We start from the raw sequence: 25,722 nt of genomic DNA, 5'->3' as shown, positions 1-25,722 counted from the left end.
TCAGTTTAATGCCATACTGTGGAACATGTAAAGCAATTACATCTCCATGGAGACAAGCATGTTAAAAATCCTCCTCCAGAAAATTGATCTTGTGCCCAATTTCCCGTGTATTTACAAACATGTGTATTGCCCCAGTACAGATACATATCAGGTCAGGCTGTGTTCTGTCTGGATCCAATTATACAGCCTTTTATTATCTGGTAATCAGGAAGTTCTCTGTTAGTATTCTAGAAAACTCTGCTCTGGTCTTTGAAAATTGTGAAAAGTGCTTATAAACTCATTGCGGTGAATAATTAGGATGTTCAGAATGTATAAGGTAAGTGCAAAATAACTTTGGACCACTGCGGTGTAAAATGAACCAGTTCTGTTCTTCATGTTTTAAAGACAATAAAAATCAAGTATAATGCCCATAAAGTACATTTAATTGTTAGATGTGAAATACATGTGTACCTTGTCTCCCAAATCTTTCATGATGACGCATTACCTGCATTTCTGCTCAGAGAAAGCAGTTCCAGTGTACTATAAAACATGCCCATAGCTGTCAGCACAGTCACACTTTGTACAGACTGGTAGTACTTAATGGTGGGTGGTACTTAAATTATGTACAATGGTGAATGGGTGTACTTAATAATATCCCCTCTTACTGTTACACTCTACCTTTTCCTGTGTATTTCTAGAGTACTTTGACAAGATCAAAACAGGTCAGTGTTGTGTGCGTACTTCATAGTTTAGTCATCTATACCACCTTCAGGTAACAGACCCCACATCCGAGAAGATACACGTAGCTTGTTTTTTGTTATGTTTCTCTAATTCTTACTTTGTTTGGTGATATAGTACCTGTGGTGAATAATTATTGTGTAGATTAAACAAGCTTTGGCCTTTGTTAACAGTACTTCTATACAACATGTCACATATACTGCCCATAAATATCACCAAAATAGTCAAAAAAGGAAAAAGTAGTGCGAAAAAGTACAAAATTTAGCTACATTTTAAACAATTATATTCTATCTAACCTGTCACATAACAGGTTACAGGTTACATTGCACCTCTTTAATAATGGTTAAAGTTAAAGGTGCACTGTGTAACTTTCCTGGGTCATGTTATTGCTTTGCCTGGATTCTCCTTCTCAATATAGAAACAATGTATTACAGGGTCAGTTTGGGTCTTCCACATGGGCTTGCAGAGTGGTTAGCTCAGCAGTGTCATGTAAGGACACAGTCAAAGTGTTGCTCTCAAACTGTTGAGAGACTCTGAGTAGCGGGCACACAGCCAGCTGGCTCCTCATGCACGGAGAGACCTGCGACAGGGCCAACTCAACTGGCATTCTGAGTTTAGGAGGGTTTGGTTAAGTTTAGTTTAGGAGGCTTTGGTTAAGTTTAGGAGGGTTTGGTTAAGTTTAGTTTAGGAGGGTTTGGTTTAGTTTAGGAGGGTTTGGTTAAGGTTAGGAGGGTTTGGTTAGGTTTAGTTTAGGAGGGTTTGGTTAAGTTTAGTTTAGGAGGGTTTGGTTAAGCTTAGGGGGGTTTGGTTAAGTTTAGGAGGGTTTGGTTAAGTTTAGTTTCGGAGGGTTTGGTTAAGTTTAGGAGGGTTTGGTTAAGCTTAGGAGGGTTTGGTTGAGTTTAGGAGGGTTTGGTTGAGTTTAGTTTCGGAGGGTTTGGTTAAGGTTAGGAGGGTTTGGTTGAGTTTAGGAGGGTTTGGTTAGGTTTTGTTTAAGAGGGTTTGGTTAAGCTTAGGAGGGTTTGGTTGAGTTTAGGAGGGTTTGGTTAAGTTTAGTTTCGGAGGGTTTGGTTAAGTTTAGGAGGGTTTGGTTGAGTTTAGGAGGGTTTGGTTAAGTTTAGGAGGCTTTGGTTAAGTTTAGGAGGCTTTGGTTAAGTTTCGGAGGGTTTGGTTAGGTTTCGGAGGGTTTGGTTAAATTTAGTTTATGAGGGTTTGGTTAAGTTTCGGAGCAGAGTTGAGTCATCCTTTTCTGGCTCTCCGCAGCAGACTATCTCCTGAACCACTGGCACCTCCATGTTGTGTGGCTGTTCCAAAGCAGCCGTCATGGTAACAGACATGCCCTCTCTTTCTCTCTTTCTCTTCTCTCTCTCTCTCTCTAGCCTCTGTGAAGAATGCTTGTTTAACGACACACTGCAAAACTCTCACCAAAGTCCTACTCTGACCAAACAGTCTGCAAATGCTTCTATCAATGGTACTGTGACAACAAACAACTAAGATGATATAATCTTTTCTATTTGTTTTAAGCCTCGACAGTCCTGGTTTTGTCCTGGTTTTAGTCTTGGTTTAGTGTTGATTCCGTGCTGGTTCAGTCCTGGTGTAGTCCTGGTTTAGTCCCAGTTTTAGTCCTGGTTTAGTCCTGATTCAAATTTGGTTTGGAACTGCTTTAGTCCTGGTTCAGTCCTGGTTTTAGTCTTGATTTAGTCCTGGTTTAGTCCTGGTTTTAGTCCTGGTTTAGCCCTGGTTTAGTCCTGGTCCCTCGTTTTGTCCTGGTTTAACCCTAGTTTTGTTTTGGTTTAATCCACTGGAGAAGTGCACTGAAGTTAGCTGGATCTTGGCAGCCATCTGAAAGTCTCCTAAGCTACAATGCAAAATGCCCCTGTCAGACTATATGGATTGTAAGAGGGGACAATATTAATGGAGGGCAGGGTATTTAAGACTGATTCTAAACATGTTTGTGGTTTATATTCTGTAAAAACTACTTTAATGAGCTCTTAAAACATATATCAATATTGTGTTCCCTCATCATAAGGTTAGAGTCAGTTTTATTACAGTTGATTCCTGCATGTTTAATTAATCCTGTATGGTCCCACATTTGAGGCCTGAGAAAATTCCAGTTTTCACCTACCCCTATCTCCACCCACTAATGGTATTCTTTTCTTTTCAATGGTATTTATACTAAATACCATAGAAAAGCATAACATTCCCTCTTTAACCAAATCATCTTAAACTTAACCAAAGGCTAACCTTAAGCATTTTTCTTACCTAAGCAATAACCAAGATGACTACAGGCTGTCCCAGCAGTGTGTGAGGAAGGACACTGCCCCCTGTGACACACACTGGCTATTGCTGTTACTTAAACTTTTTGTGAATTTGATTTTTTAGCACTGTTTAAGTAAAAAATATCCATACGGTAAATGCTTTAAACATGGGTCTAGCCCTATCGTTATTGTAACAAGAATTTTCAAGGCCCTGCACCATATTTTTGATCTCAAAATACATCCGCTGTGTGCTATCTGCATCTGATCATTAAGCATTTCATAATCAATAATCCAATAATCAGGAAGTGTACATTGGCATGCTAGTTTTTGCATGCTACTGCAAAGTTGGAAAGCTGTGAAAATCTTAGAATATTTGTTCATGGCCAACTAAATGTTTTTAAAATCATCATCCCTTTAAAATTGTATGATTTTCCTGCAACCTGCATAAATGGTAAGAAATGTAGGGCCTATCATTTATATTCTACTTCTGGATGCTTTGAATAAAAAACTCAAAACATGAGTAACCTAACTTGAAGTATAACTAAAAACAATAATGAAATAATAATATTCTGGTACAATACTTCTTATATTTAGTATGTTTTTTGGGGGATGGAGTTCGGTAAAGGCCTGCAGTAAAATACAGTTCGTGCTGGCTATACTATTTTGAGCAGGGCCCGACACACTCTGACTTAGTGTCACATGAATGTAGAGGACCTGACAAAGTCTCTGGAGTGGTGCGCTCTGCTCCTTCTTCATGTTCTTTTGACAAATAAGTCTCCACGCCTATTGTATTCTGGGATATTATATTTTATAGACCATGATTCAGCTAGCTACAAGAAGTTATGTGATCTTGTCATTTCTAATATTACTGTTAAAGCCATATTTGGTCAGATTAAGGACTTGGATGTAGTGTTGTCATGAGATTAAAATGTCAAACTCAATTTCAATACTACGGAAAAGACTCGATACTCAATACTGATTCTGATACCATGATGATAATAAAAGACTTCTTTCTTTAGACAATAGAATGTGATTTTCAGCATTAAACTGTAGTACTTTATTTTATATCACCATGTGGCCTTATATCTGTGTAATCCCTCAGTCGTCCAGGTAGGTTCCATAGTGGTCCCTGGGTGTACACTAGTCTATTTGGTTTCATACTTGTTCTGATAAAGCTCAAGATCATTCTAAAGCTATTCAGGAAAGGTTCATATTGAGGTTAATATTACCTTTGTGTCATAGGTCCACTCTTACACATTTATAAATTTCCTGTGTGCTATTTGTGAATGGCCAGACTTGCAACACTTTAGACACTGATGTGTGGAAGATTTGGGGCACTGTCTCGTAATGATGACACAACATCCTCTGGACTATCACAAGACTGTTATACCAAAGGAACAGAAAACCTCCATCGTAGTTGTAGTGTTTGGGTGAGCTAAGTGTAATGGTGTACCGGTAATACTCATAGGGTATTTTTAGAATTGGCTAAATTTAAAGTGGACATATTTCACTGTAACAAGCTGGCAGATTTTAATGGAGATGTACCTGATTTTTACTGTCTTAAAAACATGAAAAACAGAAGTAGTTCATTTTAAATGTTTTGCCGTGGTCCAAAGTTATTCCTCACTTAGCTTATGCATTCAGAGTTTATGAGCACTTTTCACAACTCTCACAGACTGGAGCAAGGAACTTTTTTTTTAAGGAAACATTTATGAATGAGGCCCAGTGTTTGCTCAAATACATGGGAAAAATCATGTACAGGCAATTTAAAGGTGAATTATGAAACTTGTCTGGTAGGGATTGGTCTGTATGAAAATGATTGCGTAGAATATTCGATGTTATAGCATTAAAATATCTGCATTTCATCATCATCATCATCATTAATACTTTACTGCAGACTCTTAGTCCATCAGTCCATCCAATCAGTTAAAATAAATAAAAAATCTATCAAAGATGTTTTTATTTCTCAAAAACATTTTGAAGAACAAGTATTTAAGCAGGCACCTCTCCACAGATTTGACCTGTAACTGGGCCTTATCTCCATGATAGGTTTAATGCCATATTGTGGAACATTCTTGGCAAAGCAATTGTATCTCTGTGCGGACAAATACGCAGCGTACCATCCACCTAAAAAAAGTTACATAGTGCATCTTTAAAGCTACCATCTGCAAGTTTATTTGATTTTTTTTCACCAGTAGATGTCAGATGTGAAACCTGATCCCCTTACCTCCTTTTCCCCGCTTGGCCCCTCCATTCTCCCCTCACCTGTGCTCTCGGGTCCCTGTTCACTATAATACAGCAGTAACGTAGATAGCATCTAGTGGTGATATGCGAGAATACAACAGGGATGGGTCAGCCAGTCAAAATATGGACGGTAGCTTTAAATTACATGTTTTACAGCTGAAAATGGCTACCCTACATGTATGACCTATAGCCTGAATGTGTTGAATAATCACAAGTAAATAAAAGTAGGCGGGAACAGAGAGTAGGTGAAAACAAAGATTTTCTGAGCACTCAAGCCGCAAATGCAGGACAATACAGGATTAATCAAACATGCATCGATCAATCAAAATCCAACTTTGACTAAGCTTCAGTCTGATAAGGGAACACTGTTATAAACTGATTAAAAGGTCATCAAGTCTATAATAGTGATCTGAAACATCTACTACATTGCATAACAAATATTGCATAATGACTAGAGTGATGGATAGGTTGTAATAGTGGATAAATATTGTTTAAGTTATTTCAGGATGTGAGTCAGACAGAGTAACAGAGGGTGGAAACTATGTGCTCCTCTTTGAACCTATGTGTCTAATCAGCTGCACTCTGTTTATTTGTGCAAGATCTGGAACAAAGCCAGATTTTTGTCAACGGAGAGGAACTCAGACAGCAGGGGTCCCAAGAGTCACAAGGGGTCCCAAGAGTCACAAAGGGTTGCAAAAGTCACCAAAGGCCCCAAATGTCACAAGGCACCCTGAGAGTCACCAGGGGCCTCGAAAGTCACCAGGAGCTCCGAGAGTCAGCAGAAGCCCCGAGAATCACCAGGGGCCCTGAGAGTCACCAGGGGCCCCAAGAGTTGGAAGAGACCCCAAAAGTTGCAAAGGGCCCCAGAGTCACCAGAGGCCTACGGACATTACATGCTGCTTTCCCCAGGAGCCTCCTCAGAACATCTCACTCTCTTCCATCACCTCCTCAGAGAAAAAAACAAAACATGCCCAAAAGGTAAAATCTTCCAGGTAAGGAATATTTTATCTAGCTCAGAATCTGGAGATGGGTCTTTGAGTGCAACACTACTCCTGTCAGGTTACCACAACGGGGCTGAAGGATGGGACAGATTTCCCATATATATATATATATATAGATATATATATATATATATATATATATATATATATATATATATATATATATATATATATATATATATATATATATATATATATATATATATATATATATATATATATATATATAGTACTCTTATCTTACTTGAATAAAAGCAGTAGTTGCTCTTCCCATTGTGAGTAAGTCTACACGTGACAAAAGCTTTATGTTGACATTATGAAATTACTTGAACATTTGTGTTTCTTGTGTTAGTCTCACTTCAGTACAATTTTTGGCTACTCTACTCACTTCTGCCCAAATTGCCCAAATGAGTAAGCTGAAGCAATAGTTTATGACATGAAAATATAAACAGGCTGCTCTTGTTGACCCAAGAGTACAGTAGTTGTCTATAGATGAGGACAGTGCTCCCTCGTGTGTTCACAGTCAGAACTGCCTCCCCCGTCAATCATGTTACAGCCAATCAAAGCTAGGATAAAGGAAGTGATGGGCGCTGTTACGGACTAATCCGGTTTTTGGCCTTGCCTCCAATTGTCAGATCCACCCACCGGCTGAGCCGCACCTGGAGAGACTCAGCAATCAGTGCAGGATATAACGGCCCGGAGCTGCGCACTCCACCAGTGACCAGTGGGTCCTCCGCTGTAGCATTTTCGAATTATTTGTATTTTATTTTTGTATTATCTAGTTGTTTAATTTGTATACACTTTCTGAGCACTTTTTGTAAGAATAAATTTACTTTATGATTGTTTTGACCACGTCTCCACGCTCTCACTTTTGTTCTACGCCCGGTTTTAACATCAACTCGTTGCGTGCCACCACCCCTGGACCAACTGGCACGTAACAGGCGCGGTCCTGTCTTCACCTTTGACCTGTCACTCAAACAGGTACACCGCGCGCACAAGGGACGCACGTCACGCACACAGCCTGTTATCGGCCCCATGTGGCACCGTGGCGCACAGCACACGCCCTTTATGAACCGCGTCTCTATAACTGAACAGTGCGCTTTCACCCCATATTCCACGGAGCAACACAAAGCCGTGGTTATTCCGGGACATGAGCAGGCTGAGGGAGAGAGGGGGAGGGGGGAGTTCCCATGAAGCCACTGACACACAACAGAGGCAGCCTGTCTTATTCAAATGGCTCGGTCCTCTTGGATCTTCATTTAAAAAAACATTTTTTACATTTACATAAAATCTTGTATGTTATATCTTTACTTATGTGTGTTTTTAAAGAGAGGATATGTGGCTCCTACTGCTTTAAAAAGTACAATCACAACTGAACCGGAGTTGCCAGTGCCTTAACCTGCAGATAGGGGACACATACAAGTTTTTCCTCATTCTCTGTATGTGGACAGGCCATGCTTTGTGTGAAAGCTCAGCCCACTGCAGAGCTGCAGAGGCTGCACTAGCACTGATTAAAGATCAGCATGTGCTGGGGTTTAGGCAGTGAGCATTTAGATTAGAGACAGTCCTTTTAGGGTTTTTAGGACTCAGTTGGCTCATTCGGCTTTTTGATTGGATAATCATTTTGGAACCAAAACACCAAATTATAACATCAGTAACTTGTCTATCATGTCCAATCAATCCACTTTCCATGCGTGTAGCTTTCAGTCTTCTCACACATTTACTACATATGCACTAAAGATGAGGTGGCTGGAGGGTCTTGCCCAAGGGTACAATACCAGTTGTTGCCATGATTCATTTTGATTAGTCAACCTTTAGCCAAATTAAAATCTACTTTTCCTTCTCAAAACAGTTTTCCTTGGGTGACATGTTTTGTTGTTAAAAGTTAAAAGTAACAAATGCCTGATTTCTTCAAATATATTTTATTTTTTTTAAAACAACAGTACAAATCGATCCAATACAAATGCATACAGGAGCATCCACATTGTCATCATGTTTCATTAGTCACTTCAGAGTTCAGTTTAAACTCCAACTACAGAAGAGTGGGGAAAGACTAAGACTTGATTAAAACTGAGGGTGGGGATACAATGGCGGTCATTGCAATAAATATAAAACAGGAAATAGAAAAGCCTTAAGAAAATACAGGAGAGGACAAGTCTAAAGAGTTACGTCCTCTGAATGTCTCTCACAAAGTCAGAAAATACTTCATGGATAAGAGCAGAAATCTCCCAAAAGATTGTATAAAACGTAACAACGGCTGGCTTCATTCACTCAGAGAATGTAAAGCCCCTCTGTCACCCGGGTAACAATTACATCATCAAACTACAATATACTGTTTATCAGAACCTCAGGAAGCCCTATGTCACTGAGGGCCCCTTCACACAGTCAGACTAACTACTAAAACTTGGATTGGATTGAATGATAAATGGAGAAACAACGGAGACATTGTATTTGCAGTGGCAGAGGACAGAAGCATGGAGCAGGGACAGGTACCATGGCCCGAGGAGTCTGCCGTGTCTATATTACTGTGTGAGGGAGTTTAGACTGGCTCCTCCACAGGGAAGGGGGACTCAGACCAAACAGAGGGAGCAGAAGCTAAAGATTAAAATAAAATAACAAAGATTACAAAGCAGTTTTAAGACAACGGAAGGTTTCTGGACTGAGAAATCTGAAATCTAAAAATTTGAAAAGGCAAAAATCACAATATATCTAAAAGAGGAACTAGAGATGTCACTGGAGCACATTAAAACTCTGGAAAAAGAGAATGCTGATCTTTCACAAGAGTTCGAGGAGAAGCGAGAAACTGAAGAATTGAAAAATCTAGAAGAGCAAATCACCTTTGTGAAAACTGTATGTACCCGTCAGTCTCGTATCTGTGTAATTCCTCAGTCGTCCAGTAGGTTCATAGTGGTCCATGGGTGTATACTAGTCTATGTGTCTTATACTTGTTCTGCTACAGCTCAAGATCATTTAGGAAAGGTTCATTTCTGTCCTACGAATGTGACTTTTTAGTATCGATACTTGCTCAAATAAGTGTCTAGTTTTGATATTAGTTTTAGTGTTAGTATCTGATTTTTGTTACTTTTGACAACCCTACTAAAATAAAATGTAATATCCTATCTAGATTGTAGATCTATGGATTTTTCCATGGATCTTTAATAGAAAAATAATAATAAAAAAAACCCCTAACATTGTAATTGTTATTGTTGGTACCATTAGGAGCCATGAGACTGTGTGAAGGGGCAGAGGACTGAGTCAGGAGAAAGGTGGTCTGGACCAGAGCTTGTGATAGACCCAGGCTGTCCCCTTTAGACTGTGGTCTATGTACATGCTAACACTGTAGGCCCTAATAGTCCATGCCCTGGCTGTGGTAGTTGTAGTTATCATGGTAGCCCTGGTGGTACTCCTCCCCTTGGTACTCTCCCTGGTACTCTCCGTGGTACTCGGCAGGGTAGTCTGCGTGGTAGGGGCCCTGGTAGTCATGCTGGTAGTCGCTGTCGCTGATGTCAGAGCCCTGGGGCCCCTGGGAGCCGTTGCTATGGATGACGGGCTCTGTGGGTGGAGCGCAGTACTTGGGGTCATACACTTGGCGTCCCAGGCCGTACACACTCATGCCACGCTGTGATGCCACTTTGTTTGTGCCCATCTGAAGGGAAATGGTGGAGTTATCCAGGGGCTGCAGCGCCACCTTCTGGTCAAAGATGTCTCTGCGAGTGCCGGGGGCGGACATGCCTGCCTGTGGAGGAAACAGACTATTATCACAAAATAATACTCTGATACATTTTACATGCTCAGTACGTATAAAGACTTAATACTTCACTGTGACTTTTTTAAAAATTGCTGTAATTAGTTGGGATTTCACAATATTTACATATTATGATAAATTTTAGTGTAATGATTATAAGAAGAAACAAGTTTTTGATGATTATTCACAATTATCTAGGAAACACCATGACCATGAAATTCTTAAATTCTTGTACCCTGTATTTGACCAAAAGGTGTCAAAATAAGTCTGCTGTGCACTGTCTGTATCTAATTATTAATTGTATTATTGTCACAGAATCAGGAAGTGCATAGTTTACATGCTAGTCTTAGCTTTGCCATTATGACAAACCTCCGCACAGGTCTCTGACAGTTGACTTAAGTTAACTTAGAAATAACTAGGGACCACTGCAAACAATTTAAAATTAACCAAGTCAATTTTTTCCACATTTTTTAGACAGTAAAAATCAGTGTGAATAAATGTAACTTAGTCGGTGTACTTGTCTAATAAAAAGCACTTTACATTTGGATTTTTGGGGTCTTAATTTAATTGATTGTGGGAAATCAGCACTGGAACAGGATACAATTAGTTTAGTCTTTATTTAACGGGGCAAAGTACAGAGATATGTCCAGAGAGCAGAGATGTACAGATTACAGCAGGTCACTTCACAGTGACAATTAGGAGAAACTGAATTCATTTGAGTTTAGTGCTCAATATACAGAATTAAAGTGCATTTGACAAATATATTTTCCGAATTATGACTTGGCAGTTTGTATACACTACACACACACACACACGCGCGCACACACAAGTGTGATCCATGCCCTGGTACCTGGCTGGCCCCCTTGTTGGTGCCCATCTGCAGGCTGATGGTGGTCTGGTCATAGGGCTTGTCAGTCTGGGTCTTTGGGTCATACAGGTGCCTTCTGGTGCCATAGGCGGTCATCCCAGCCTGGCTTGCACACTTGTTAGTCCCCATCTAAGCAGCACACATAACAGATAACATCAGGCTCTCAAAACTTATAGCTCCTTAGAAGATTCCACCACCATCCCATCTACGAGTCCACAGTGACTATGTTCCCATGCGCACAAAAAGTCAGATCATTATCTGATTTCTGGAGTTTATTATAAACAGTTACATCTGATGAGAGCAATCTGATTTTTTCTGATTGTTCACACTTGTGCATGTTTTGACAAGAATTATGCAAAAAAGCTAAAAACTAAATGCGGAAAATACAAAAGTGAAGAAGAAAATTAAACTCCACCTACAACCAAATTACAAATAGAGCTGCTAAACTGGGCAGTACTTGGAGGACTAAAGAGGTAATTGTACTGTAATCGGGGTAGTCCTATGTGATGTCATGTAGTACTTGACATTGCAGTGGCCAGTGGAGGCAGCATAGACTCACTTTTTGAACAAAGCTGTAGATGTGCCTAATGCTTCTAAAAAAAATTACTAGGAACAGTAGACAATGCTATTAAAACACCATATACACAGTATAAACGCAACTGTGACAAAGTGGGCCTTTGTCCCATGTACTCCATTCAGTTAGATTCAGTTACAATACATATGCATCTATTCTAACCTGAATTTCCACATGGTCCAGACAAAGAGGGGGCATACTCTACGTTGGCCATTTTTAAAGGCCTGGATGTGGTCATGGGCCGGACTATGTCAAGGGTAGACTGTGTCTGTGTCAATGTGTAAGTGTTTAACTTAAAAGTGTTTAAAAATAAACTAAAGTGACTTAGGCCCTGCAGCTGATGGGGAGATACTGCAAAAAGTTATACCTACAGCACCTATAAGGTAAATGGTATATACCTGGGGGCGGTGCTTCCTGCTTAGGAGCGTATTTAAGCCAGCCAATCAGTCTTTCAGTACAGCCGTGTACATGTGGGTTTTTTCCTTGTTTTCTTAATTTCTGTTGCTTTTGCTTTAGGAGAGCGTTAATTTTTTGTAAATATGTATTATTTTTCCCCATAGTAACCATGAGTTACCTGCAGTCCGATGACACACTGTCCTGCCTTGATCTTGCCCTCGTCAAAGTGCCTTTCAGTTTTGTCTGCGTACTTCACCCCGATGTCCACTTTAGTGTCCAGCCCTTTGGTCTTGGCCTGCAGAAGAGAGACAGCACAGAGAACATGAGTAAAGGTGAGGAGGGTAGGGGCGCGCTGTTGTCCGTAAACCACACTCACCATACTAGCCAGAGCCAGCAGAGAAGTTTGAACCTGGGTCATGTTCCCGTTCTCAAAGAGGTCATTGGCCTCAAAGATGTCGGTGGGCTTCAGACCGTACACAAGCATGGCTTTGATGAAGTTCCCCAGGTTCTCCAGCTGAAACACACACACAGCTGAGGAACAACCCAGGAACCATCACACCACAAACCAACAGAATATCTAAGGCTGTGCTATTCAAAGTGTCCTCACAGCAGAAACAGTCTGCTTTGGAAATGCCACAGTTACAGAGTGGTCCGCATGGCCATGGTACAGTAGGTGTGGAGCTGACAATCCTGGTTAAGAGGAATTTACACATTTTTGCTAAATTATACATTCATTGTGCTCTCAATCATTTTATGTAGTTTGTGTTTGTTCGCAGCCTAAAGCTGCATTTACAAAGCTGCAGGTTGGGCCTGTGTAGAGGGGACTCCACCATCCAAAGCCCACCATGCCTGCATGCATGTAAAACTACACTAGTACAGTGTATTTAAATTTTACATTTTATTCTTTAGGTAAACATTGGCGGCTCCGGGTTTGATCCCTGAGTCGCCCGAGCCCTTCTGTGTGGAGTTTACATGTTCTTCCTGTGTCTGGGTGGGATTCCAAACCCTCTGAGCATCTGCACTACAAACTGACAGGGCCTTGTGTTACCTGGTGCCAGTTAAGCTGAGAGTAGTTGATCTTCTTGATGGATCCAGGCTGCAGTTTCTTCATAAGTCTGAAAGTCACAGGAGATCACTCACAGTATGTTACTGTGGTTCAGAAACTATAGAGGAGAATGTCTGAATGGTTGAATGTATCCTGCTATAATGCTTATGATCCACACTCTCTCTGCTCCTCTGTCCCCTTCTCTCTCCGTCCCCTTCTCTCTCCGTCCCCTTCTCTCTCCGTCCCCTTCTCTCTCCGTCCCCTTCTCTCTCCGTCCCCTTCTCTCTCCGTCCCCTTCTCTCTCCGTCCCCTTCTCTCCCTGTCCCCTTCTCCCCCTGTCCCCTTCTCTCCCTATTCCCCATTCCCCAATTGAAGACTTTCACACATTAAAACATAGAATATTTAGTTTTAAATTGTTAATTGCCATGGCAACGGTGCTAGATTTTCATCACTCAGAAACCCATAGATAGCTGACCCTTCCCCAGAAAAGTAACATAATGCACCTTTAACTGATGTAAAACTATGATAAATATTTACCACAAGTACTATCCCACCAAACCAAGTCAGAATTAGAAAACCATGAAAACCTGTCATATGCACTTAAAAGTTCAGCTCCTAACCCTGTCCCGTCTCCCCGTTTCTCAGTAGCAGACTCACTCGCAGAGGATGACTCCATCTTTGAGGCCTTTCTGGAAGTTCTCCCCAATGCTCATGCCTGTCATCTCCTCGATCCAAAAACGCAGCTCCTCCTCCTTCTGCAGGTCGTACTTCTGAGCAATCTAAAGACATACAAGTAAATGTTTATAAAAGACTCAAGGAAACAAGAGTCCTCCACCAATCAGAACAGAGCACAGGGAGGACCAGTCCAGTAGTGTGTGGAGCAATGGGCTAATCAGGTCTGAGGAGATGCACCAGAACTGTGTGAGAGGTGGAATATGGACATTATTTAAAGGAGCACCATGTCATTTTTTAAGTGATGGGTCCACTAGATTCTTGTCTCCATGGAAATGTTACAAGCTTTTTCAACAATCATGGCGTCACATGCCCAAAATGGCGGCATACGCCCACTAATCTGTATTGACTTCCTTCTTCAATTTTATTTTGTTAATCAGTGATATGCATAGGATTCAGCAATTTTGGGTACTCATTTTGGTACAAACAAAAAAAATCCATCAGAGGTGCTGACAATTTGTTGTGATGACGTTTATGGGAACGTCAGCTCCAATTGGGCACCACAGTTTTCTTTTTAGATGAATATTGCGATTTCAAATGTGCAAATTATAACATAATTATCCTCAAGTGTCATGATTACAACATTGTAGCAGACACAAGCACAATAGGTCTTCTTTCATGCTCCTGGACATGTTTAAAATGTGCACTCAGAACAGAATGCTACTGTTAAAAACACAGTGCAAATCTAAACACAATCTCAATTATGCATGCTAAGAGATATTGGTTCAAAATACTTAAGCCAGATGGTAAACTCCACACAAAAGATCCCAGACCACAGCTGTAGCTCATAGAGCCACTGATCATTATCCAGGACATGATACTGGCTGTCGGCCTTATGTTGACAGGCAGATATTTATGCCAATAGAATATACAAAAGCCTTATTCACACACTTCAGTACGGACAGGCCATGCTATGCACTTATTTTATCCAGTCTGTAGTAAAAATGTGGCTGTGGATGAGTTTGTAGTAAATTGTAATTATATCATTTGGGGGAAATAACCTTAATTTGGTCTATTTATAAGTCAAAAAATATTGGCAGAGCTTATCAGCCATTGGTTTCTCTGGATTCTAAACAATTGGAATCGCATTGGCCATGAAAAAAAATATATATATTGGCCAATTTCTAGTTTACGTGTGTGTGTAAAATCTGATGATGATCTGATTTAGGGATGCATCGATCTGATACTTGTATTGCTGGATCGGCTATCAGCCTCCAAATATCGGTTCAGCCAGTATCCTTGTTGGACATATAAATTGATGTAATAACACTACTTCCTGGTGGTAGTAGGCCCAGAAAGTCTCATAATGTTGAATTTTTATTTATACAAAGCTGTTGCTTGAAAGATATGTAATAGCTCCATCACATATTTGGATCAGTTTTGTCAAATTTTATTTTAAAGGAAATAAATGCCCTTTTCAGTCTCTGCTCTGGTATCGGTGGATATCGGGTATCAGTACGTACTTAAAGCCATAGTATCTAAATCGTTATCAAAAAAGCTGGATCAGTGCATCAAAAGTCACCCGGAGACACGTGTCAGTGAATCAGTGGATTTTTAGACTAGTATTTGGGAGCCAAAGTAAAAAGTATTTTAAAATAACATTTTATCTTGTATTTTGGTCTTTGTCACATTAGTTTAACTTTTTTTGCATAATGTTCCTTGTCCAAACCTGAACAAGTGTGAACAACCAGACAGAAATCAGATTACTCACAACAGATGGAACTATAGATGGCACAGTGTACATGTTGACATGTTGCGTAGTGTAAAGCAGTGCTACATTAGCCTCCTGTGCAGAACCTACAACAGATCTAATAACAGAGAACCATCTGCTGTGGGACACGTCTCATTTCACTCTGAGAAGATGATTACAGGGAGAACCGTCCTCTGCAGCAGCTATTCTGGAACCATCAGCTCCTCAGGTTTTGGAGAGAGGAGAAAGATCACAGAGAAGAGGAGGAAGGACAGAGAGAAGAGGAGGGAGAATCACAGAGAGAAGAAAGAGGGAGAGTGGAGAGAGAGCAGGTAGAGGAGGAAGAGGGAGAGGGAGAAGCAGAGGAGGAGACAGGGGAGAGAGAAGAGGAGGGAGAGGAGGATCACAGAGGAGGGAAAAAGAGAAGACAAGGGAGAGGAGGATCACAGAGGAGGAGACAGAGGGAGAAGAGGAGGAAAAAGGAGGAGGGGAGCCAAAAGAAGAGTGGGGAGAGAAGGAGGGACTGGAGGAAGGGTGGAGGAAGAGAGAATTTTTAAATGTAATATTTTGTTGAAGTTATATTCCAACTCTCCTGATTTAGAGAAGCCTGTTGTAATAAAGGTCAGGATTGTCAAAAGTATTGAATAGCTGAATAGATTTAAGATGTTCTTGACCTTTGTCAGTATAAGCCCACACAGACCGTGAACCACTATGGTCTATGGACGACTGAGGGATTACACGTACAAGACCACATGGTAATACAAAAGAAAGTACTATGATTTATTGTTGAAAATCAAATTCTATTGTCTAAATAAAGTGTTTTTTAATAGTCAATATGGAATCTGTATCAAGATTCCACAATGACTGTAGTATTGTGAAACACTACTAATCCCAAAGACTGCATTTTTTTAAGTACCATCATTTCCTCCACAAAGCCAAACCTAACCCTGTTCTAAAATGTGATTCTTTTATTAGTTTGTCACTTCAGACTTTTGTAATTTGATATTTTTCCTGAATCTTTCAGCCATAGAGGAGGCCTTACAAATACAAGAGTGAGCAGTAAGGTTACACAGGAGGAGCTGGTGCAGTGACCCTCAGAGCATTGACCCAATAATGGCCAAACATTGAATTAATGTGTAACCAGGACAACAGGCCTACAGCACAGACAGAGGTGGGACAGGAGCCAAACATTGTACTCTATCAAAAATATTGCTACTTCTAAAAGTACCACGGAAGTAGCAGTACAAAGTAAAATGGTATTTGGGGAAACTACTAGTAACTGTTGTGATATAACATCTGATTTCTAATTTGAAACACAAATGTTTTTGTCGCTCATCCAAGAGGCTTCTTCAGTTCTGAAAACATCTGTCTTTCTTGCAGCGCTCCTTCAGATATGATTTACTTTGTTTCATTTTTGTGTCTATCTTACCATATTCTGTGCATTATTAAATTTTTTGTCCTTCAAATTATAAATCAGATGTTACATCCCACCAGGCACTCTTACCTGTTTCCCAAAATACCTTTTTCACTTTTTGATATTTCTTCTTCAGTTGAGCTGAAGAAGCCATGTGGATGAGTGACCAAACATCTTCACTGTAAAACGTTTGTCCAGCTAACAGAATTGAATTTTTCTTTTGCTGTGGATCACACCCGGACAACTGAGGGATTATGCAGACTTAAATGGTTATAGCATCCAAAAATCATAGAACTGTTGTTACATTTGTAACGGTTTATAAAGGAGCAGAAGAGAAGAGCCAGAGGAGCAGAGCCAAAGGAGCAGAGCCAGAGGAGCAGAGAGGAACAGAGACAGAGGAGCAGAGCCAGAAGAGCAGAGCCAGAGGAGCAGAGCCAGAGGAGCCAAACCAGCCTGTCCACTGTGTCCACTGCAGAGACAGAGGAGCGGGGGATAGCGAGTCCCCATTGGCCTGCACTATTTGAGGAATGTGCAGTGTAGAGCTGTGCAGGAGCAGCAGAGCGCACATCATCAGACCTTATGTAAGGGCCCCCAGACTCGCCCCCCAGACAGGCCCCTGGCTCCAGTGTCCATGTCCTCACCACCCTGACACTGCACTTCACAATAACAGAGGGCCCCGAGGAGAACAAATGATCACATGGATATTTGGTATTCTCTGGAGGGACCATTTTAGTCCTAGTACAAAGTAACCAGCCACACAGAGGAATCAGGTTTTCTCTGACTGAAGCATTTGTAAACTACATTAAATAGCCCATCATTAAAGAGGGGTATTTTATTTCAATGGGATATTAACTGATAACATATTTAGATTACAATGTTGCATTTTATTGTTTTGAAAATGCTACATTCGCCAAAAAGAACGTGTTAACATGTTTTATAAGTTTCACTTTTGTTTTTGACGATCTCAGTCTTCCCTCCCTTCGCTCTCTGTGCTAAGTTACTCCCCCTTCAGATTGCTATCACAACACAAACAGCATGTACCCCGCTAATGAAGCTGCTGCACCCTGCATCAGGTTTGTCATGTTGCTGTGTGCAGTTTTGTATCAAGTTTTTCTATGTTTATGGAGAGTTGTCGTGTGGGAGTGTGGGTGACAGAGGCTTGTGGGCTGAGAATTACACAGAATCTTACATAAGGAGGGTTTGAATAGGGCCTGGGTGAGATTGTTACAATACTTAAACATTCAGCATGACCTCTTCAAGCATATTTTTGCTGAGGAAACAATCTTATAACATGGTAGAAAACTCCAAAAAGTAGATTTTGCATAATACCCCATCCATCCATCCATCCATTTTCTTCCGCTTATCCAGGGCCAGGTCGCGGGGGCAGCAGTCTAAGCAGGGACTCCCAGACATCCCTCACCCCGGACACGTCCTCCAGCTCCTCCGGTGGGACCCCAAGGCGTTCCCAGGCCAGCCGAGAGACATAGTCCCTCCAGCGTGTCCTGGGTCTTCCCCGGGGCCCAGAACACCTCCCTAGGGAGGCGTCCAGGCATAATACCCCCTCTTTAATAAAAGCCCAGAAGAACCAGTGGCACTACTATCATTATAAAATGGTTAATTTCTTAGCTCTACTTTACTGAACATCTTCACTTTTCCTAAGACTTAGGCACACAATATTTAATTTTCATTTTTGCATTCATTTCATAGCCAACATTGTACTCACTACAATGTGAGCTGAACTCTTAAGATGCCCTGTGAAAATACATTGCATTTTTATTTCACAATTTTGCATCTGTTGTGATAATGTGGGGATGGCTTTTATGAAACTTACTAACAATAATAATAATAATAATAATATTTTACCAATTTTACATGTCACGTTTAAACTACTGCTTTCTGGGTGTCTGTTGTAGAGTTGTGAAAAGCATCAAAAATCAAATACTAATCAATAATAAATCGATAATAATATCGAAACTAGATACTAATTTGAGCAGGTATAGATACTAAAAAAGTCACATTCACAGAACAGAAATGAACTTTTTAGCTTTAGAATGATCTTTAGCTGTATCAGAACAAGTATAAGACAGACTAATATACACCCCGGGTGTTTTTTAAATATCATTATGGTACTGGAATTCGTATTAAGTATCGAGTGCGAATTTTTTTGTATGGTGACAGCTCTAGTCTGTTGTTGGCCTCTATACTTAGAAAGTATAGAGGCCACAGTTTTCTACAGCACAAGTCAACAGACTTGTTTCTTGTTTTTATTTTAGATCAATATTGCGATTTAAAATGTGCAAATTATAAGATAATGATCGATGGGTGTTGTACAGTATAACTATAAGCACAAGCACAATAGGTCTTCTTTAAGTCTTCAAGGGCAGTTACTCTTCTGCTTTCCACAACAGGGACCACTCAGTAGAAACCTGTACAGGGAATTTATCAAACTAAATTTATCCAGGAAATGGGAAAACTGATTAATTTGTCCAGTGTTGCAAAACTTGATTTTCATTTTCAGTAAAATAAAGAGGCAAATTTCTCTGATTATTTGGTAGTAGGATTAACTGTTAAAATGTCACCTAGTATTGAAAAGGACCTACATTTAAATTCTGTTACAATTAAGTGTATATTATCTAACAGCCCCTCTAAACAAACAAGGATCCAACCCGTGAGCCTCTGACCAAGTGGCAATTACTGAATGATTCAAAAGTTCCATATTCCCGTCCTGATGACCCGATCTCAGACGAATGTCGTAAACTGAATTATGAAACCAAGTGAACAGAGGATGGGGCACATTCAAGGGATTTCTACTCCTCAAAACTATTTCAACGCAACACCGAATATGGAAAAAATGCAAACCCCAGTCTCTATGGCGATCAGCACGTTTCATACCAAACTCAAACTTCCTACATCAGTTCCATTGCAGCTCAAATGTATGACACATCACTAGAGCTATAGTCGACTACCAGCACAACTCTTTTTTAAAGAAAAGTTTGGCTATATCTCCTGAAGAAATTTTAAGTGGACTAAAGACATGTCCTGCCAATGGATTAGCTGACATGCCGAAGGGAGCATGGCAAAAGTATTTAACCCATCCTTCAGGGGAAAAGAGCCAGAGCAGGGCTGAAACAAGTTCATTGATAAATCACAACTAACTGATTATCTCCATCATCTCCATCATCTCCAGATCTTGAGCTAGTCTTGGCCAGGACTACCTCAGCTGGTGCATTACCCACAGGAAATCAACAGGAGCTTTCCCCACAGACTTTTTGAAAGAAATTAACATTGAAGAGTGGGTATTACTCTTCTATTAACACATCACATATTTGGATCACAGTGTTGTGATATTATGAAAATGCATTTGTCAAAAACAATGTATTGACACATTAGAGTTGGGCATTTTTTTATATCGTCATACTGTTCCCAAATTATACCACAATAAATGCTATTGTCGCCTTTCAATTTAATTGAGCCAAATCCGTAAAAAAAAAAAAAACACCTTAATTTTTAGCAGGATATTCAAGGTGACACTGACATATTGTGGTATACCATACTATATCGTACCGCCCAAATCTATAACACATATGTTTAGTATGCGGGTTTCACTTTTTTTGATGCATCAAAAAAGAGTGACATCACAACATAATCAGTGTGCATCCTGCTAATGAAACTACTGCACATCACATCAGGTCTGTCAAGTTTCTGTGTATTGTTTTGTATCCTGCTCTAGTGCTTTAGTATATTTATGTGAAATTGTTGTGCAGCATTGGTGACGTAGGCTTGAGGGATCACACCGTTAACCATAAGGACGGTTTGAATATGGCCTGGGAGAGATCACAAGATTAATCAAACATGGATGACATCCAAAACCTCTTCAGGCGTGTTTCTGATGAGGGAACAATGTTATAACATGATAGAAAGCTCCAAAAGTGGATTTTGCTTAATACACCCTCTTTAAAAGTTTGAAAGCTTACTCAAGCCTAAACATCTATGTGGTGAAAATAGCAAAAGACATATCTGTTAATTATTATTTTTAAAACTTTATAAAGTTTTTAAAACATTTTGCCAAATTTCTGTTTAAAATGTGTTTCTGGGCTGAAAATCACTGTAAACTCTTATTTTTCTAAAGTCTCTGGGAAAAATGAATGGGAAATTTACAGAAAACACAGTAAGCTTTGAAGTGGGCGGGCCTGTGGAGCTACATTGTGAATGCTTTTGGTTTATGGGGGAAACTGGAGTACCCAGAGGAAATCCACAGATCACACAGGCTGGTTTGCCTCCTGGTTTGCCTCCTGGTTTGCCTCCTGGTTTGCCTCCTGGTTTGCCTCCTGGTTTGCCTCCTGGTTTGCCTCCTGGTTTGCCTCCTGGTTTGCCTCCTGGTTTGCCTCCTGGTTTGCCTCCTGGTTTGCCTCCTGGTTTGCCCCCTGGTTTCAGCCCTGGTTTCAGCCCTGGTTTCAGCCCTGGTTTCAGCCCTGGTTTCAGCCCTGGTTTCAGCCCTGGTTTCAGTCCTGGTTTCAGTCCTGGTTTCAGTCCTGGTTTCAGTCCTGGTTTCAGTCCTGGTTTCAGCCCTGCCTTAGTCTCTGGGCCCTCCACCCAAACCCAGAGCCCTCTCATTATCTGCCATCACTCAAGAGTCTGTTCACACTGTTCTACTGAGGCTCTCCATGTTTTGTAGACACACCCACACACTCATGTCGGCTTCCATGCTTCTCGGGGACATTACATTTACTTGCATTCATTTCCTGAAGACTGATCCCAACCTTAAAGGCACTGTACATGATTTTATGGTCTTAAAAACAGAACTAGTTCATTTGAGACGGTTTATAGTGGTTCAAAGTTATTCCCCACTTGCCTTACACATTTCGATTCTGAGCGTTGTAATTATTCACCACTTTCAGAGGCCAGTTTTGCCATCATGGTAAAGCTAACAACAGCTAGCATACTAACACACACAATTATTGGACAATAAAAGACCTTATAATTAGATGCAGACAATACATGACATCACATATTTGACCTCAAGAGCTGCTTATACAATATTACTGTAATAGTACTGGGGTAAGACGCATTTTATCAAGTACATGGAAAAAACCCACATTTGAACTTTGAAGGATTTACGTCATACAGACCAGATTTGTGTCCTCATAAGGGAGGCAGGTCTCCATGAAGTGAGTGCGTGCAGATTTAATCCCCAAAATGTGAGAAATACTCGACCACAAACACACAAAAGACAGAAATAGATTTGTACTTTCTGAGATACATATACTACTTCATTTATGATATTTTTATGTTCACGTCAACAGTGTAGCCTTTGCCTGAGATCCAGAATACACACTTCAATAGTTACGACAATGTGAGTCTGGTCACTGATCACCTCCTCGTTTTTAAATAATCGTGATTGAGAGGTAGATTAGCCAATCAGGGACACACATAGTCTGTCCGTATCAGAAAATATAAAAGGAAAAAAAATATCACACAGGGCTGAAAAACACTGCAGAGTTCTGCATAATCAGTGAGCAAAGCACTAAACTCCGTTAATCTGAGGTGAGATAAATCTGATTTTATTTGTAAATCATAGGTGAGCAATGACCTCCTTCGTTTCACATGTCACAGAAAAAAAACAAAAAAACCCCAAAAAACGGACTGAGATACCAGAGGGCGTGGGAACCAGACGGATATCAATCTGTATAAAAAAATACAGAGATATCATTTTGGATTTTCCAGGCAAGTACAGCCTATAAAAACCACATCATGACCCTGCTTTAGTCCTGTTCTAGTTCAGATTTAGGTCCGGGTTTAGTCCCAGGTTAGCTTGGACATGATGATGGTTCAAGAGTGAAAAGCACCCTTAAAGAGATTCTTCTTTTTGTGTTGATCAGTTACAGTGGCTTAGTATCCATTTCCTGAACAACAATACAGATGTTTGATCACTGATATTTAATACAATAACAGTTTAATGTTGCTTGTATTGCTTTTACTGACAGAGGACTGGATGTAGGCCTCTCCATTAAAAAAGACCCAAGCTGATCATAGAAGAAAAATACATTGATTGCAAATAATCTGCCCTATAGGCTGGTGTCATTCTAGTTTTGTCCCTAGTTCAGATATTTTTTTTTTTTCTGAGATGGTTGACAACTTTGGTTGAAAGTAAAACCATTGATTCAGTCAGTGCAGATATGACAGAGTTTTTCAAAGTTTTTTGGATTATTAAAAAGAAAAAAAAGTTTCTGCAGCTCACCAACTACTAAAAGATTACCAAATTACATAATTTTGAAAAACGTGCAAATATTTTCTTTTCCACTGTCTCTGGTTCATTACATTTGGGAATGATCATCATTTTGGTTCAGAACTTGCTCGGGACACTGTAAAATAATTAAATTAAATGTATGTGTGAATTAATTTACAGTCTACACGAGTACACCAATATCATTTTTCCACTCTTAAAGTCAACTAAGCTTATGTCTATTCAAATGGCAAGACATAACGATTAGTGTGCGTTTCTACAATAAACCTGCTTTAGACTATTGGACTAGACTTGCACATAATTAGGTAATATTTTCTGGTCTATCCTTTGAAAATACCAGATTCTGTGCATTATATAAGATTTTGGCCTTCAATTTACATGATCAAATAATAACTGTTTCACAGTTTTAATCTTACTTAAGTAGTAGTTTTCCTAAATTGTTTTTTACTCTTACTCTTACTACTAATTTCTTGAACCACTAATCTATACTTCTAATTCTGGCAGCAGACTATTATCAGAGGTGGGTAGAGTAGCCAAAAATGGTCTCATCTAAAGAATGGGGAACGTTACTTCAAAATAATATTTTATCAAGTAGAAATACAAAGTAAAAGTAGTGGAAATTACACAACTCAAAGTAAAAAGCATTTAGGAAAACTACTACTCAAGTAACAGTAACTTTAAGAGTAGGACAACTGTCAGTACAAAACATCTCATTTACAACTGAAGTTCATGTCGTTTGAAGGAGAAAACTTTTAATTATGTGTCCTTCAAAGGATAAAAAAAAAAAAAAATCAGACAAACTAAATTATATCTGAAGGAACATTGCAAGAAACACAAATGTTTTGACAAATCATTTGATATTGTCAAGTAAGAAGTACAGTTACTTAAAAAATATTACTCAAGTAGGAGTAAAAGTATGCTGCCAGACAAATACTCTAAAAGTACAACTCAAGTAAATGTAACTGAGTACCCACCTTTGAACTGAGCAGCCTAATCTTACTTGAATAAATCTTTTTTTGCCTTTACTTGAATAATCGGCCTATTATTCCAATAGTAACCTCAACAACTTGTGTTACTCTAAAAGTGTTGTACTTAAGTGAACTGTGCACACTAGTTACCACATCTAGTTCTTAAACTGTCATTAAGTTGCACAAAAGCTGCTCAATCAGTGAGTGGAAACTTCTGGAACGTGGGGCTTCATTTTTGGGACAACAATCGTGACGAGTCTAAAGCGCATCGGTGGAGAGCTTTTTGCGCATTCTCAAACCTGCACCAACGCTCCTAAAACCAAAGGAAACAAAGCCAATCCGCACAGACAAATAGTTCTGATCGGTATGAAAATGTCCACTTACTTTGCTCCTGACCTCTGCCGACAATCCGTACGCTGGTCCCTTGTTAAAATGAGTCATTGTCTTTTGTTAAAAAAAAAAAAAAAAAAAAAAATTCCCGTTACAAAGTTGCACGGCGCTGCGATACTCCTCTTTTACGCGGTGTCTTCGGGGTGTGTAACCGCAAACGAGCGAAGATATTCCGCTAGGAGTGTGCAGATTCCACCGTGTGAAGACTGGAAACGGGAGAGATCACTTTCTTTGACCGAACTGCAACTTTTTCCAGCACAAAAATGTCGCACGGAGATGGAGAAAGACGGGAGCCAATCGGTGCGCAGCGTTCGGGGAGCCCACGCCCTCTGCTGATTTGGATCAATCGGGCCAAAATCAAATCAGTTCTGGATTGTGGTTTTCATGTGCGTAATATTACTAAAAAGAAGGTGTGTTATCATTCAGCATCTCTCATACACGCGCGTAAATTGTATTAAAGGGGTCTCCACGCAGACGCACGGCTGGATAACACATGGAGGAGACACATTTCCGGAGTTGTGTTTTGTCTTCATTTCAACAGCATAATAGCAATCGCATCGCAGTGACAGGTGGCTCCAGAAAAGTTCCTCAGTGCACCTTTAAGATTACCAGAAAAGATGAGGAATCTCTTAACAATGATTGTATAAAATAGCTCTGTATGTTGTTCAAAAACGTGTTGGAACATTTCTAAACAATACGAAGTCTCACATTTGTAACTCTCCGGCACATGTGTTGGCCAGACAGACCTTACAAGCTCAATGGGCCTTGTACAGAATACAGTGTAACTCTTCATATTCAAACTGGCCCATCCTCAAAGCAATGTCAGAGGTCACTGAGGCAAAAGTTTCCCAGAGAAAAAGATAGAGAGAGGGGGGGAGAGAGGAGAGAGAAAGGAGAGAGAGAAGAGAGATGCAGTTCAGATTTGCTCACACTATAACAGGGCAGCAGCAGGGGCCAGGGAAATTCTAAATACCAACCCCAATTCCCCCTGGTCTCCTGTTATGGTTCAGCCCAAAATCTCTTTCCTCGCTTCCTTTCCTCTCCTCGTTCCTCCATTTTTCAGCTGTGCCATAATAAGTGGTGTCCCAAAGCTCTCTCCTCTGCTCCCCTCTCCAATGTGGGTGGGATTTCAACACTCATTTCTTGCAGAATCGATGAGAAGGCGAGGAAAGAGCATTGAGACACAGGCCTTGCGTCTCCCTTCCTCTCTCCTCACCCCTTGGTCTTCTGTGATGGTTCAGTCCAAAGCCTGTGGATGTTCTTCCTGTACTCCTCTCCCTCCAGGAACAGGATAAGGAACACAAAAGAACCAAAACAGCATGGTGGACAATGACAACAATGCTTTTCCTCTACTGAAACATGACTCAAAATGTGCTCTTAAAATAAACTGCACAAAAACATTTTTTTCATGGTTTTAAGAATATAAATCAAGTATAGTG

At 40.2% G+C, this 25,722-nt stretch overlaps 1 protein-coding gene across 2 annotated transcripts; it reads right to left on the bottom strand.

Moving 5' to 3' along the window:
- Positions 1-8,126: 8,126 nt before the first annotated feature.
- On the bottom strand, positions 8,127-24,578 carry cnn3a (calponin 3, acidic a). 2 transcript variants are annotated; one of them, XM_033986029.2, is made up of 7 exons: positions 24,278-24,574; positions 13,503-13,624; positions 12,849-12,915; positions 12,177-12,314; positions 11,979-12,095; positions 10,813-10,959; positions 8,127-9,953 (listed from the first exon to the last, which is right to left on the bottom strand). In XM_033986029.2, exons 1-7 carry the CDS (start codon positions 24,332-24,334, stop codon positions 9,564-9,566), a joined length of 1,038 nt encoding a protein of 345 aa, XP_033841920.1. In that variant the 5' UTR covers positions 24,335-24,574; the 3' UTR covers positions 8,127-9,563. The 2 variants fall into 2 exon arrangements, with proteins under 2 accessions (XP_033841920.1, XP_033841919.1); XM_033986028.2 differs by having other exon boundaries at positions 9,392-9,953; positions 11,979-12,314; positions 24,278-24,578.
- Positions 24,579-25,722: the final 1,144 nt, after the last annotated feature.

The sequence above is a fragment of the Periophthalmus magnuspinnatus genome, chromosome 20 (genome assembly GCF_009829125.3).
Source record: "Periophthalmus magnuspinnatus isolate fPerMag1 chromosome 20, fPerMag1.2.pri, whole genome shotgun sequence".
NCBI lineage: Eukaryota > Metazoa > Chordata > Actinopteri > Gobiiformes > Gobiidae > Periophthalmus > Periophthalmus magnuspinnatus.
This window is presented reverse-complemented; position numbering and strand designations above follow the sequence as displayed.